This window comes from Falco biarmicus, chromosome 8 (genome assembly GCF_023638135.1).
Source record: "Falco biarmicus isolate bFalBia1 chromosome 8, bFalBia1.pri, whole genome shotgun sequence".
Classification (NCBI taxonomy): Eukaryota; Metazoa; Chordata; class Aves; order Falconiformes; family Falconidae; genus Falco; species Falco biarmicus.
This window is the reverse complement of record NC_079295.1, coordinates 15,563,271-15,579,554: the sequence shown is the minus strand read 5'-3', so window position 1 is coordinate 15,579,554 and position 16,284 is coordinate 15,563,271. Positions and strand designations below refer to the sequence as shown.

Below are 16,284 nucleotides of genomic sequence, written 5' to 3'. Positions count from 1 at the left end.
ACTGTGTCTGCTATGGAGAAAAATATTTTCATATTTCAAGTGTTTATCTCTTCAGCATTTGAGTGCTTTGGAAGATTAATATCTGGAGCTCAGTGCAGCCTCAGGCAACAGGAGAGAACACTTACAGCAAGCCCCAGACTTAATAACCCTCCCCATCTCTTTTGCTGTAATAATGTTTAATTAATATAAGCCTCCTGCAAGTAGGATAAAAATTACTTATTTTTATAACTCAGACTCAATTTTTCATTTCATTTCCTCTCCCTTGAGTCTCCCTACAATTAGTTGGCCATAGTTTCTTAGAAGACTGTGTCGTATGTGCGCATGCGCGTGTGTGCGCACGTGCACAGTCCGGGAGAGGCTGGTGCTGCCTCAGATGGCTCAGCAGGCAGTTTTGGGGGGGGTTTTACCCTTCTTCTACCCTTTCTTCTCTTTCTTAGTTAGTTAAGAACTGCAAAACCTCATTGCTGTGGCCAGGGGAACATTCTGCTACTGCGCTCAGTGATGTAGTCTCGTGCTGGTGCGCAGAGCTCTGGGTTACGGCACCGGGCTGAGCCAGGCACTGAAGCACGGACGGGGTGCAGGCGCTTGGCAAGTCATGGGCAGGGGAGGAGGAGGAAGAGGAGGTGGCTGCTGCAAGGGCTGAAGTGACTTGCCCACAGTGCTGGAGGGTGCCAGCAGCAGGCACCTGGCACAGGCTGAGGGTTGGTTGTTGGCACTGCCGTGGCATCAGCATCGGGCAGAGATGAGCCCTGTCGGCGGCCGTGCCGCTGCCTTGCCCATGCCGCACCAGGCTGCAGAGTGGCCGGCATGCAAAGGCATCGCTGCCCTGCCTCGCTTTGGTCCTGCTCTTAGAAATGAAGAAGACAGGACACAAAAGGAAACAACTATTTGCTTTTTTCCTCCTCACACAGCTTTTAAAAGCAACTCAAGAAACATGAAACAGAAGCGATGCCAGCCCCTCGGTGGGACAGAATCGAAGCATTGTTTAGTTCACACTCCCCCATTCTTCCCCTGCCTTTCCCTCACGTTCCCTCCAGCATTTTGTTTCTACTTAGAAAATTCATCTTCAGACTCCAGGGAGCAAGGAATGAAAAGCCCTTGTTCGGGGTGGTCTTTTCTTGTGAATTCCCCACCCTGGGGTGAGCAGTTGGGTGAAGGAGAGCAGCTGTGCTTGGTTTAGGGGCAGGGCAAAAGCTAACGGGAACTCAAAGCTGCTGGATCCCAATTTACTCGTGATTTAAAGGTGCTGGCCTGGGCTAGAAGCCTGGGCTGCTCCACGGTAGCAAGGAAATGTGCTGTGCCTTTAAGAGCCATGTGGGATGTGTTTCTACTTCTTCTGAAAATTGCAAAACAAGAATTAAAATTAAAAGGAAAAAAAAAATAATGAAAGGAGGACCCCTGGCTCAGTCTGCATGAGAGAGGGGGGGGAGGAAATGACCATGGTGAAATATCCTCTGTGAGGCACTTGATTAGAAAAGTCTGCTGAGAGACAGGCCTGAATTCCTCAGATATCTCCCGATTTCATTTTATGCGCTGTATGCAATTCCTCCTCGTCTTTGGCACGGAGGACTTCTCAAGACTGACAAGACACCCACTGCTCTCATTCCACTATTTTTATTTCCAAGATACTCTTTCAGGCAGCTCTGCATTTCTTTTTTTAGCCCTCTGTTCCTTGGGCTCTTCACACCATGGATTAGCTCCACGTCCTCTCCTGCAGGCTCCCGTTACATGTCTGGGGACCCTGTTGGTGGAAGTTGACCCAAAGTGCCCAACTCAGCAGAAACCCAGCATGGTTCCAGCTGTTACCCTGCCCTTTGCAAGCCTAGAAAATACTGTTGCTCCCTTTTCCATGCCCCCACAAGAGATTGCCAGGATTTTTCCCTCTATGGATTTTCAGATGCTTCCTATCTGTAGAAAGATTCCCCTTAGCTGCACCTAGCAAGCTTCAAGGAGCAAAAAGTTCAGGTTTCAGTGAGGTTTCGAGCCCCTTCCTGCTGCATGCAATGTCAATGTGCCATTTGTGTCAAGATAGAGAGAGGTCTTAAGACCTGAAAAGAAATCTGGGTTGGTAAGTTGGGCACCTCAACTCTTCACCAACTCTGAATTTCACCAGGGTCTTGATCCTGAAGGGTGTAAAAATCCTGGGTTATATCCGCAGCGGGTAGGTGCAGTTGCATTGCTCTCAGTGGTGCTACACTATCAAGCCGGCACTGAAAAGCTGGAAGTCGTGTAAGTCATTTTTTTCCCCTCCAGTTTTCTTGCAGTCGTTAAGTAAATATCTTATGGCCCTAGAAGAGCACTGTGGGATCTGCACCTCCACCACACACTGCTTCTCATTTGGGGGAGCATGGCAGCAGGGTCAGAGCCCTGGCAGCACTGTGAACCCCACGTTGTTCGGATGTCGGCAGCTGTACATGCACACGGAAAACAAAGCGATTTTAGCCTTGCGGCTCTCCAGACCACATAGCTCTTGGGCTGGGCTGCAAAAACCCACCGAGGGCTTCTGTTGTGGGCCGTGGCCTTTCTGGCTTTGAGGGTCAGGAATGCTGCTTATTTGGGTGGCAGGCGCTGCAGGGAAAAGTTTATTTGTTTCGAAGCATTTCCAGCAGAGGGGTGTTTGTAGTGCATTGAAGTTTTATAAGAGCTATTTTTTTTTAAGGAAAACAAATGTTGTACTTTTTTTGAGCCAATGGTGAACCTTTACCATTCCTGTGTTTTTCCCATGGGATCCTTAAAAGGGAAAGTTTCATATTTTTCCTGCGATCCATGAGAAATTCTGCCTGAAGGCCTTCATCCTACTCTGTGCAAACTAGCAGAAAGGTTTTCGTGGTGTTAATGGAGCAGGAATGGACTGAACTGGGTCTGCACTTAACTCTCATGAGACTACTCTCAGAGCTTGTGCCTTGGGGACACATTTTGACCTCTAGGGTCAATCCTGTCCCCTTTGAAGTAGGAGTGAGTTTTGCTTGTGGGGTGGTGTGAAAGTAAAGCACTTCTGTGCAATGAGTGAGCAGCTGCACACTGTGGGAAGGAGAAAGGAGGCCACATAGCTGGCTCTGTCTCTCCCTGCTCACCCCATGTGTGGTGCAGATTGCCTCTCAGCAAAGCTGTACGCAGCTCTCCTGACTTGTTTGCACAGTGAAGACAGCAAACTCTAAAAAGTCATTCATGCTTTGGCTGCCTGCAGCACGGTGGAGCTGGGATGCCCCAGCACCCAGATCACGGCAGGTTTGCTAGCGTCGGCTGGGATGTGCAAGTGTCCTGGCCACGGGCTGGGGCCAGGCTGTGGCTGTCCTCATGCTCGTACAGTCTTTCGTGAGAGAAGGGGCACAGGCACCATCTGCCTCTGCATTGCCAGCAAAGCTCCTGCTCACTGGGCTGGGCTGGAGGCAGAGAGGAAACCATTCTTCTGCGGCTCACCCATTTCTTCATTGCTTGCTGTCTCAATCCTTAGTCATTTTTTGGACCCAGACACCAGTGACACACACTGCCTATAAAACCAGGCTGGAATGCTCTTTGGAAAACAAGACACTGTCTCTCAAATCTTAGCGTGTGCATCACTCCGTCACTTCGCAGCAGTGACTTGGCAGCCTGTGAGTCACAGAGCCTGGTTTAGGAAAGCATACGCATGCATGAGCAAGCCACAATGTGCAGCCTGTGTGGTGGAAGCAATGGCTCTGTTAATGCCTTTAATTGTGCATGCACAAACGCGGGGCGCGGGTGGATCTGCGCACACCGTTTCATGTAGGGGCACACAGGGTGCCTGCCAGGCTGGCAGTGGACTCGGCGTGGTGGCAAGCAGTTCACTTAGCATAAATGTCAGGCTCTAATTGGCATTTGGTTTGTCAGGGACACTGTGCCCTCCCTGCACTCCCAGGGGAGGCAGCAGGACTCACAATCATGCCATGCTGTTGAGGACGTGAGGCTTAATTAAGAGAGAGGATGTAATGGCCCATCCATTAGAAAGGCTCCAGAGAGCAGGTGGAGGGCTTGGTTCTGGGCAGGTGTGGGGGTTTATGCCTTTTCATGGACTGATTTAGAGTCTGAAACGGCAAGGACTTGGCAGGCTAATTAACACATAATCAAAATTGAGGGGATTTTCCAGCAGACACAGTGATCTAGTTAATATAAATATTAGTTTTACGGAGGATTGATTTCCCTCCATAAATGAAAGTCTGTCACTGAGGAGAGGCCTGTCACTGAAATTATGGTGGCAGCCTTTTGAGGTGAATTTGTATGACTTGCCAAAAAAAAAATAAAATAAAATTAAAAAATAATAACTATCCAATTTCAATCTGCATATTCATGCAGCTGCCATCCCCCTGCTACCAGAGCACCCTGCAGTCACTAGGGGATCTGAGCTGATCCGCTTCCTGGGAAAGGCAAGGACTGATGCAACCTCCAGCTCACATGCCCCGTAAGAATGGCAGGATCAGACCCCACTGGGATGTCCCCTTGGCCCTGGCACAGCATGGCCAGAGTGACATTTGGGGCTGTGCAGGCAGGTGATGGGGCTCAGACCGAAGGTGTCACCTATGGGATTTGACAGACAAGAGGTGGCTGCCAGCAGGCTACAGCGCTGCCACTGAAACACACAGTGAAACAAGCTCTGCAATGAAGAAGAGTGCGGTGACCTTTGGAGGGACGTAAGTGAAGGCAATTCAGCGTGGGTCCTCCATAGGAGCAGCAGCTTGTAACTCAACCATATCCAGCAAGGTGGAAATGCGGGGGGGCAATCTGAAATCTCAGTAATTGCTTGTGTACATCCTGCCCGACAGGTTTTGCTGGAAAACCTCCAGATGTGCTGCTGAGACCAGTGAGGGAAGGTGCTTTTCTTGGGAGAGGGAGTGAGATGCGTAGGACCCAAGCACAGGCAGGCTGACCTTGCAGAGGGGGGAAGCTGTCGTGGCTCAGGCTTGCAGCCTGACTGAAACTGCGAGGCTTCATCCCCTGCTGCCCCTAATGTCCTCTCAGATGGCTTGCTAGCAGGAGAGGACGGGCATGCCAAGAGGAAACCGCATTGGCCAGATGGTTTGTTTGCAGAGCCCAGCTGGTGATTTATCCTGGACTCACTGCCATGCACATACAAGTGACTGCCATCGTCTGGCTGGGGTGGTTGCATGTTCACGCTCCTCTGGCTCCCCTACATCCAGATGATCCCATAAGTCTTCCATGAGATTTATGCTGTAGCATCAGTTGCAAAAACCAGCAGTAGGTTAAAATGCCTGAGCAGGTTTGTTCTGCCTTTTTTGAGCCGTCACTTTGAACTACCAGTGCCAGTTCAGTGGGGGATGCAGCTGCTGTATTAGCTGAAATAGAGGCTGCAAAGCAAAGTTCTGGGAAAAAGATTAAAATGCATTTCTGATCCTGGAAGAATCGATCAGCTCATCGTTGCAAGGCTCCCTTCAAGCATTTTAGCAGGGCAAATCAGCCTGTCAGGTGCTTTCTGTGCCAAAGGCTTCCATTTACTGTATCAAACAGTGACTACTGGAACCACCAAGCTCCCACATGCTGTTCCAACAATTAGCTCCACAGTGTCCTTGTTCAGTCAGTCTCAGCAAATTCATAAGGCTTTTCAGAAGGTCCAACTAGCCACTAGAGTGATCCAGCCATTTCATCTTCAAATGACGCAGAAAGTCCTGCCTGCTTGTGCTCAGCTTTCTGCTCCAGAAACTGGTACCAGGAGCGGGAGCATGTGGTGCCCAAACCCACTGCTACTTGCAGGGGAGCAGCTGGGTTCATCACCTGAAGACTGAGCCTCCCATAGCCCTTGGGACTGCCACTGGGTCCCTGGAGAGCTCTGTGGGCCCCAGCAAGCGTTGGGTGGGGACCACAGGAGATGCAGGGCTTGAGAGGGCTCCCATGGCTCTGAAAGAGCCTGTGTGGCTGAGTGGGGCATTGGTTTTGGCTGCAGTTCAGGAGTTTCTTTGATTTCACAGCCTGATAGGAATGGGAACAAACAGGAGGTTGGTGTCATCCCTGGAAGGAGAGGTATGACTCAGAGGCACACAGGCTCTTTTGCTGAAGTGGTGGAGGCAGCTACGCTGGGTACCGCTGGCTCCCAGTGAGGGGTGCAGATCGTGGCTGGTGTCCAGCTGCACAATTAACACAGCCCCCTGGGGTCAGCTGTGGGCTTTGGTGGATCCAAGGATAGCTAACATCCCTGCACTCGATCAGGCTGCCTGAACACTGGCACCAAAAGTCAGTCCTGAACTTTGGGGACCTGGATTTGATCATTCTTGAGCCTGGCTGGTGCTTTTGTTAAAGATTTGCCTGTGAGACCATTTCAGCTGTGAGATAACCGTACGATCACTGTCTGATTTGCTCTTCTACCTTGTTTGTTGCTGCTTTTTTCTTGTTGTTGCTTTTTTCTTTGAAGAGGCTTGTAGTGAATTACAAAAAGAGGATTTTAATTCAGGAGACCTTGATGACTTATTATGCCTTATCGCTCCTTAGGCATGGAGTACAGCTTGTTCATTTTTTTTTTTTCTTCCTCCACTTATTTATCTCCCACATCTCCTCCTCCACCGCTACCACTCCGAGGTAAATCACAAGAACACTCCTCCATTAGAGAACGGCATGCTACTTCTTCAAGTGATTCACTCAAGCAGGAGTGGGCAAACATGCTTTCGTCTGTTTTTTCTGCTACTGTTGTTGGCATAAAGTGCCAAGTGGCCCAGGTACATTTCATAGGTGCTGGAAAATATTGCTTGCTCTTTATGTGGCTGGTCAGGGACAGATTTGTCCTTCACGGAGCAAAATCAGTGAAAGTTCATATGGAGTGGATACGCTTTTGAAATATTTTGATCATACATCCCAGGAGTAGAGTGATGGCAAATATTTCTGCTGTTGTCCTAAATTTATTTTAGAAAGCTGTGTCACTCATGGTACATGAAACATGGGTTTCAGCCCAGCTCTCTGGCAGTGACAAACTTGTAGCAGGGCCAGTGGCTGTGCAACCACTGATACGTCTCCCTTGGGCTGGCATGTCACCGGATTGCTGACTGGCAGCAAGGTCAGATGCTCTTTTCCGAGTGGGACGTGACTTGCGATGCTCAGGATTGGGGTTCTAAGTTCTGATCTCTCTGGTTTAAGTTTTGGAGGTGTTTTCAGTGCACTTAGTGAACATTCTCAGTGCAGACGCTGCTCTTCTGCCATTGCTGTGGGCACTGAAGCCACAGAGGGAGCAGGGCAAGCAGGAGGCAAGCTGCTGCTCAGAGCTTTGCCCGTCAAGTGCAGCAGGCTAAGACGTGGGGATGGGAAGCGACGGATCCCCAGGCGTGGTCCTGGGGCAGGGGTAACCCCCCTGGGCTGCGGAGTGGCATGCACATGCTGGCATGAAGCACCAGTGACACGTGCCCACTCTGTAGCATGTCCATCCCTCTGTTGAAATGCCAAATACAGCAATATCTGCCGTTGGCCTGTCTGTGTCACCTTGTACTGCAGGAACTGCAGCTGGAGCAACCCAAGGGGCTCTGTCCTGCTATTGGTCATGAAGTGGGGGGAGGTAAGGACCACGTCAGCTACACGCTTGGCTTTCAGTCTGTGCTAAGGGACTCCAGGCATCCAAGCTGCAAATGGGAAACTCCTTGAGGAGGCTTCTCGTCAGAGAGGGCTGGAAACCACTGATTCCAAACCAAATCAGCTGTGCCCAGGGATTTGTATCCACGGGCTTTTGCTGCTATTGGTATTCAGATCAAGTATCTCCAATTCCACTCTCAGCCTTGAACTTCTCCTGGGATATCAAACATACCAAATCTGCTCCCTGAGAATTCACAAAAAGCATGGCACAATTTAAATGTAATATTAAAGCAAGTAAATCCCCTGCTGCATGTATTTCAGCTACCTTCAAGTTTGCAATACCCGGCTGTCGCCTGTGCCTACTTCACTTGCTGGGACCACGTCCTTCCTCTGTGCTGTGCTTTAGGGGCTGTTTTGCTGCATTATGGAAAAACTAAGAGCCAGGCCTTCATTTTGTCATGTGTATCCTCAAAACAAAACTGTCAGCTAGATCCTGATGGTGGAGTATTTACCGCTGGGGATGAAAAGAGGCAGGATGAACACAGCTTGAGATCCCCATCATAAGATGAGTTTTCAGTACCGGCGGTTAGAAAAACCCACCTCAGGCTTGTTAACTGAGCAGGCTCCCAGCGGAATAAACACACACACACACCCACCCGCCAATGTCATTATCATGGTGTCGCTTCTTCTGACAATAACTGTTCTTTAACTTCTCCTAATTATGCTGATCTTCAGCTTACCGCTTTCTGGTTTTGCTGTCGGTCTCCTACCAGATGGTGGTGGCTGGTGAGGGGAGCGTGCTCCTCGGTGCCCTGCCCAGGCTGCCCAGGGCACCACAGCAGCATGGCTTGCTGCGCTCAGAGGGTGCCAGTGCGAGACCCTGCTCTTGCAGGCATGGCCGTGAGGTCCTGCCCAGCGCTGCCAAAGCTGCCTGGCAGGCGGTGAGACACTTGTTGCAAGTGGCCACAACAAATAATACGTATTTTTCTCTTTAAACAGATGGCAAGAATTACCTGCAGCTGCAAAGCAGTGGAAGGAGGGAAGGGCAGCGAGCTCGGCTCATCAGCCCCACCATCTATCTGCCCCAAAGTGCTGTCTGCATGGTCTTCCAGTACCAGGCGTGGGGCAGCAATGGAGTGATGCTGCGGGTCTGGCGGGAAGCCAGCCAGGAGCACAAGGTGCTGTGGGTCATCGCAGAAGACCAAGGGGAGGAGTGGAGGGAAGGCCGCATCATCTTGCCGAGCTATGACATGGAGTACAGGGTAAGATGCTTGGGGAAGGTGTGCTGGACCAGGCAGGCATCTCCAGCATCTTTATTTCAGCGTTGCAGAGCCAGGGCCCATTCATCATTAGGGAACTGGCTGTTTTCATTGTGTTTCTCAAGTTACCATAGTAACTAAACGACACTGTTTGTTATTCAGAGAGTGCCTGTCTTCTGCACAGACTTGGGCCTTTGTTCAGCCTGTTGCCTTTTATATTCCTCAAATCTCCCACTTTGCAAATACTTTTCTTTCTTTTTATTTTTTTTCATTTTGTTTTGTGCATTCCCTCCCCCGTTGATGGCCATCAGATAGTCTGACCAGAGGCAGGTGCACAGCTCTAGGGAGCAAACCCAAACCCTTCAGCCAGAAGTGGGAAGATGGGAGGGAGCACAGCCCGTTCTTATGGGCAGGCAGCAAACAGCCCTTCTCCAGCCTCGGCTGCAAGTGCTGATGGGGGAGAAGGAAGAGGGCATGTAGGCTCCTTTGTGTATCCACTTCTCACATACCTTAGACCAGATCAGAGGGCTGGGTGCAGCCCTGTCCCCCTCTCAGATCAGTGGAAGAGAAGGGATGAGCTGGAGGGAGCCCTGCTGCTTGCCGCAGCCGCCTGAGCCCCTCTGGCACGGCCGTGCTAGCACCCCGTGGAGAGGCTGCTGCTTCCAGGAGTGCCTTTGGCGTGGTTAGCCCTTCTGGGCAGCGTGCCGTTTGCCAGGGAGCCAGGGCTACTGTTGTCACTTGTTAATGAGCATCAGCATGGCATCCAGCAGCCTCCAAAGCAGAAGGAAACATGCTCGCAGGATTGAGGCAGCACTTTGATGACCACTGCGGCAGGGAGCCTTGCTCCAGCTGGCTCCCAGCCCCAACCCTGACCTGGGGTGCTGCCGCTCTCAGGCCACTGACCCCTCCGAACTGCTGCCTCCCACATGGGTTGATGGCTCAAACTTGGAACTAACAGCTCTGACAGTGTCCCCTGCACAGCCAGGTGGCAGCCCTTCAGGGAGGTGTCCCTGCAGGCAGGCATGGGTCTGGGCCACCCAGGCACCCCAGATGAAGGGGGGCACCTAAAATGTGGAGAGGAGGTTTGTGAAATACTTAGCCCTAGGTGACTATTTGGACGCTCAAGAATAGGCAGGGACATATAAAGCAAAAGCTTTGCACTGGAGCCGTGTGACTAGTTTGCATGTGTGTGTTTGGCTTTATCATAAAATACCAGTAAACGCAATATGCCTTCAGATAAGAATGATGGGCGCTGGCTGACTACTTTGTGCGTTAAATGTGAATATACTGGCATTAGCTAAATAACAGCATCATTATGTAAATAATGCAAGTCTCTCCACTCAGCAGTTCTTAGAGCTAATGACTATTTATTTTTGCAGATACATTTTGCCTGTGATTAAGTACGAATAAATTGACCCTTCTCCTCTAAATTTTCAATACTTCTTACATAATGTTGATGGGAACAGCACTTTACAGTTAATGTAGCTGTGCATCTTGTGTCCTTACCTTCCTTTTTCTGATCATAGCCCAGTTAATACCGTGGGCCAAATCTACTGCTGCTGTAAGTCAGTGTTATGCCACTTGCATCACTTCTGCAAGGGCCAGGGGGTCGCCTGCGATGCGGAACATTGATTTATTGAGTTTTTATTCCGTGCAAGAGGCATTTAATTGAACAAATTGCAAGCCGAGTGCTGCCAGGCCAGGTAACGATCTCTCTGCTGAACCCATCTCTGCAGAGCACCTTTCCCTGGGGAAGGGGTGGCAGAGGCAGGGCAAGGAAGCAGCACTAGTCTCAGGTCATCCGCAGGTGTGCAGGGAAAGCCAGGAGCAGATTTCTTACCCTTTCCCCCAGGAGCAGCAGCCACCCAGTGCCTCCCAGCTTAGCACTGACATTTCTGTCCTGATTTCTCATAGATTGTGTTTGAGGGAATTATACACAGCGGCCACTCGGGAGAGCTCGCCCTTGATGACATCCGGCTGGGCACCGACATCCCGCTGGAGAACTGCATGGGTACGTGCTGGGGGGGCACAGGGCAGCTGGGGCTGGAGAGCCTTCGCTCACGGGCTGCCAGTGGGCCACTTCTCACCTGCCTGAGTTACTGGGAGCCTCTGGATCTCAGCTGGGACTTTCCTTGCCCATGAACGAAATGAGGGGCCACTCAGTCTCTGGGGGACAAGGGCTCTGGCTGCATTGGTGTGAGAGGCAGGAACCACATCTCTGCTGTGCAAGGCTGGTAGAGCAGCTGAGGGTTTCCAGGGGACTATTCTATGTGATAAGGACATACACCAAATTTAAAAGGAAAGTGCTGGACAAAAGAAATCAGCTGTCCATCAGTATTGGATGCTTAGAGGGGCCAATGAGTTCAAAAGGAGTCTTCTCTAATAAGAAATAAAATAGCAGAGGGGTTTTACAGCAATGTTAACAGAATAACAAAAGGAATTTTTGTCCTAGAATTCACCATTCCCCAAACCAGGCCAAAAGCCAGGTGGATTCATTCAATGTGAAAGACAGAGGACTTTAAAAAAAAGAAGTGGAAAAAGTACGTTTTAGCGGTTTGCTGGTGGGGCTGTTGCCCTGCCCTGTTACTCTAGCCAGCATATCCATGCACACCCTCTGATGGCTCTGGTCACTGTCTAGCTTGGATTTGGATTTAGAGCCATCCCAGTTGTGCACGGGACCAGCAGTATTCAGTTAGTGGGATCTGTGCTGAGAGCTGCCCACAACAGCGAGGCCCTGCTCTCCTGCATGACCTGGGGGAGGTATGTTTCATGGTTAAACACCCACAAAGTGTCCAACCAACCCATCCTGAAGCCAGTGGAAAAAGTCAGGTGGAGCAGAGCCTCTCTCCCTTTGGGCTTTGAAAGGCCCTATTCAGTGAAGCTGCTCTCCTCTCCCTCACTAAGGGAGGGGAGGATCCCAGTGCCTCCTAAGCCAGGTGGGACAGAGCCTTTCTTCTGGGGGGTATATCTCAGGGGAGGAGCCACGGGACAAATGGTGCCCGGGAGGGGCTGGTCCCATCACTTGCCACCCTGTGCAGGCAGGCAATGGTGAAGATGGTGCATGAACCAGCATTAATAATAGAACAGAGGACTGGGACTGCCCCAGAGGTGCTCTTGAGCACCGTCGGTCCTAGTTTCTTTGATGCTTTGAACTCTGCTTGTCTTCCATCTGCCAAAGGAGCTAATACTCTGTATGTCAAATTCCCGGTATTTAAAGCTTGACAGTGGTGTTTTAATCCCTTGCCTTCTATAGCATTAAAAAGAAGCAAGAGTGATGATTAACACTAATAGAATTTCCTATCTAACGTCTTTTGAGCTCAGCAATTCACCTAGCACCAGTGTTACTGTGTCTAGGGCCTCATGAACCTAAAGCTTAATATTTCAAAACAAAAGCATTAATAAATTATAAAGTTCATGTGTTGCCAGCCCTAAAAATAACAACAAGCTGCTACACAAAATTATTTGTCCCATTCTAGGAAGCTGAATGTGAATCTTAAAATCTATAGGGATAGTTTGTTTTAGGTCACTTCTAACAAAGGGCTCCCACTGCAAACTTTAACATAACTCATGGGTCATTTCCGATGTCACCAAAATAATAATGAAACGGTAGAGATACATTGCTGCACTCTCTCTCTCAGAGCCATGAGAACGGCTGACTCCAGCACAGGCTACTGTTTTTTCAAATGTAATCCTGGGAAGTAATCTGATTCCTTCTTAGCGTGAAAGAACACTAATAAGTCACAATAATTTTTTCCTTTGACAAATGTGTCGTTTGCATTCTGAACTTGAGTGATGATTTCATAGCACTCTGTAGAGCCAGAGTCTGCTTCTGTGACTCACAGGCACAATGCAGAAGTAATCTAAAAATAATCAGAAGCCTATTACTTCTGCGAGAAAGTAATCAGTAATAAGTACCGATTATTGCTTTTCGGATCCAGTAATTTGTAATGGGTTTCTTCAAAGTATCTTGAAAGGAGAAAAAAATCACTTGCCTTTGTTTCTTGTCACTGTGAGGTGGAGGAGGAGCATGGCATGGATGTCCAGGAGCAACACAGTTCCCATGTGAATAACAATGCCAGAGTTGAGCCAGAAACTGAATTGCTCTTGGAAATTTTTGGGGGGGTTGGGGTTTCACCACTGGGCCAGGTGGAGCTTTGTCTTTGGATGACTCAGGCCAGCCAGCTGAATCCAAATGACACTCAACCTCAGACATATTTTTCTCTGAAGTCTATGTCTGAGTTGAAACATACTGTGCCTGGTCAGTCCCCAGCTGAGACAAGGTTTCTCCCCATCCTGGTGAGGTTGGCTAGCACCCCACACTGTTCCCAGCCAGTGGCTTCTGTGGGGCACAGCCACATGCCTGCTCCACTCGGCTGCTGCACGCCAATGGGAGACATGAGCTGTGGCCTTGTCTGTGATATTCCCCTCTTTAATACTGGGTTTTGTTTTTTTCCTTTGCAGAACCCATCACAGCTTTCCCAGGTGAGAACTTCCACTTTCCAGGTAAAACTGCATTTCTCTTGGTGGTTTCTTTCTGCTGGAATGGGCTTTTATGTCAAAGGAAAGCGATGTGCGTGCTTGTACAAACAGCAAAAGTTCTGAGCAGTGATATGTGTGTGCTAAACCTCCCCCACCGCAGCAGCAGGAGGTGGCACCCTCTGACTCCCGCTAGGTGACAAGGGGCAGGCAAACAGACAAGTCCCACTGTCCTGGGGCTGAACAGCATTAGGAAACCTGCCATCATGGGGCACCTGGCCCAAAATGGGAAGGCAGAGAAGTAAAGGGTAGTTATCAACTGACTTAAATGAAAAACCTGTAGCCAATTAAAAGTGAAATGAGGTGGCAATGACTTAGATCACTGTGGGGGGAGGCTGGTTACAGATGCTCTGGCAGTGGTGGTCAAACTGCTGGGGAGGGAGGGTGGGGCTGGTCTGCATGGAAGGGGAGTTGGGAGGTAGAAGTGGGAGAGCAAACTGCCATGAAGAGCTCTGAAGGTGACAGTCAATAAAAGGAAAACAAGGTGAAATGATGCATTTAATAGCTTAATACTAGCCTGGAGGATAGAAACTGGCATTTCCCCGATCAAACCTACAGAGTAAGAGAAAAGGTGAGGAACTCAGAAAAACTGCCTTGCTCTTTGAGCAGTCAGTGGGGATGCTGTTTGTCTTGCTCTGGGCTGGGAAAAGCTGTCTGCTTTTGTGGGGAAGAACGGTTTAGTCTGTCTGAGGGGTTTTTTTCCCCACATTTTGATTTTGGGTTTTGTTTTCCTGCCCGCCCCTTCAGGAACATGTCTGGGTGTTGTGTTGTGATGAAGAGCAAACTTTGGGCTCCCCTTAACTTTGAAAGTTGTTTTGTCAGTGCAATCAATGCGCCCTTTGCTTTCACTTGGACATGACGTCCATATTCTTCCCATCCCCTACTCTGCTGGTGGGCTGCAAGATATGGTTGGGCTCTACCCTAGAAGCAGCTGCGTTTCTGTGCGTGGTGAAACTGTCTCTGGTGGGCATGTGTGTGGCAGTAAAGAAAAAGTAGACGCTGAGACTGAAGTGACATGCACACCTCCATCCGTGGGGTGCGATGCAGGCTGCGGAGCATTACCAATGGGAGGGACATGCATAGGGTGTAACACTGTATTTTACAGTCATGCCCATACTGTAATAACTAGGAATTTGGGTTTGCTTGTTTGTAGGCTGCGTATTTATCGGCTACTCAGGCTTGTGGTGTACTGAAAATCTGCTGCAATATTCTCAGCTGACAGTTGAAGCCTCACAACCCTTCCTTACTTACGCTATTGCTCTATGTTCTGTTCTGGTATCTGTTTTGCAGACACCACCCTTATGTTTTGGAGCCTGTAACATGCATGGCAATCTTCAGTTTGAACATCCCTCTGAGTCCTCAGATTGAGTCTATCCCAAAGCCCAGTTAACTCATGTTGTTTCATTTCCTCTTCCCCCCGCGCCCTGCTGCCTGTATAGCTTCCATTTCCCCATCATGTTCCCCAGGGCACGCTGGCTGTGTAGGGACAGCGTTTGCTGTGCCCAGCACAGTGAGATCCCTAAGCACCACAGGCAGATGCTGTTGCAGGCTGTCGTGGTTTAACTCCAGCTGGCAACTAAGTACCGCGTGGCCACTCACGCACTCCCTGCCACCTCCCCCAGCAGGATGGGGAGGAGAATCGGGGAAAAAGGTAAAACTTGAGGGCTGAGATAAGAGCAATTTAATAATGGAAATAAAATGAAAATAATAATAATAAACAACAAGAACAATTGTAATGAAAAGGAGGGAGAAGGGGAGAGGAATAAAATCCAAAGGCAAAGGGAAAAAGCCCAAGTGATGCATAATACAGTTGCTCACCATGCTCTGACTGATGCCCAGCCAGTCCCCGAGCAGCGATCTGGCCTGCCCTGGCTAAGTCCCCCGGTTTATGTATTCGGCATAACATTTTTATGGTATGGAATATCCCTTTGGCTAGTTTGGGTCACCTGTCCTGGCTGTGCACCCTCCCAGTTTCCTGTGCCCCTCCAGCCCTCTTACTGGCAGGGCCCAAGGAACTGAAGTCCTTAACTTGGTATAAACATCACTTGGCAACAACTAAAAAAATCAGTGTGTCATCAACATCATTCTCATGGTAAACCCAAAACACAGCATTGTACCAGCCGCTGAGAAGAAAATTAACTCTATCCCAGCCAAAACCAGGACACAGGCACTCTTCCCCTTCACACAGGAGCTTGCCAGCTTGTGCCAGTGGGGTCCTGCCCATTGCTAGCTCCCTCAAGGACATCCTAGTACTGGTCATGTAGGGGAGAAATTGCAGCAAAAGGCTGAAAAGGTTTCCCTGGCTGACAGGAATAGCTCGAACAGAGGGATGGAGTGACCATGGAAAGAGCAAAATGCAGAGGGAAAAGATGAAGAAGTGAAGGTGAAGATTGGAGATTGCAAGATAGTAATTAAAATGAGAGCAAGACAGAGGTTTCCAACAGGAGAGGGTTAAAGGAGGGGAAGAAGTCCCTGGCTGGAGAAAAAAAGGGAGCTGGAGAGGAAAGGCTGTGCAGGAAGTGGAGAAGTTCTGTAGCCCCCACTCCTGCAATTACATGATGAGCTGAAAAAGTCAGATGCCATTAAAAATAATAGCAAATCCTTCCTCTACTGGGCTTGGGAGCAAAGCTGAAAATATGCACCTTCCAGGCTCCAGGATCACAAGGCAAATAACAAAAAGAGAGAATTGCGTGGGTGGAATATCTTTCAGCTAGTGGGTCGGGATCTTACAAGACCAGTCAAGTGTGCTTAAACTGTGCTGCATTTGAGACTTGACGTATCTCACCCTTAAAGAAAAGGTATAACAAGTGGCTGGAAGCAAGGAGTTATATAAATATCAGGTTAAAAATAAAAGACACGTTCCAAAGAGTGTGGAGACAAACCATGGGGAGAATTTGCCTTTGGGACCTGTGCATTCTCCCACACTGGGTACCCTGAAATCACGACAGGGATATTTTCCTGGAGAAAT

General features: G+C 49.4%; 1 protein-coding gene across 6 annotated transcripts in view; it reads left to right on the top strand.

The window, feature by feature from the left end:
• NRP2 (neuropilin 2) overlaps positions 1-16,284 on the top strand; it is a 90,704-nt gene that overhangs the window by 56,195 nt on the left and 18,225 nt on the right. For 3 of the 6 annotated variants that reach the window (XM_056348893.1, XM_056348891.1, XM_056348896.1), the window contains exons 13-15: positions 8,521-8,783; positions 10,695-10,791; positions 13,242-13,262. In XM_056348893.1, coding sequence (XP_056204868.1) covers positions 8,521-8,783; positions 10,695-10,791; positions 13,242-13,262 — 381 coding nt within the window. Of the gene's footprint in view, positions 1-8,520; positions 8,784-10,694; positions 10,792-13,241; positions 13,284-16,284 lie in introns of all 6 variants that reach the window. The other 3 variants (XM_056348892.1, XM_056348890.1, XM_056348895.1) reach the window with 1 other exon arrangement.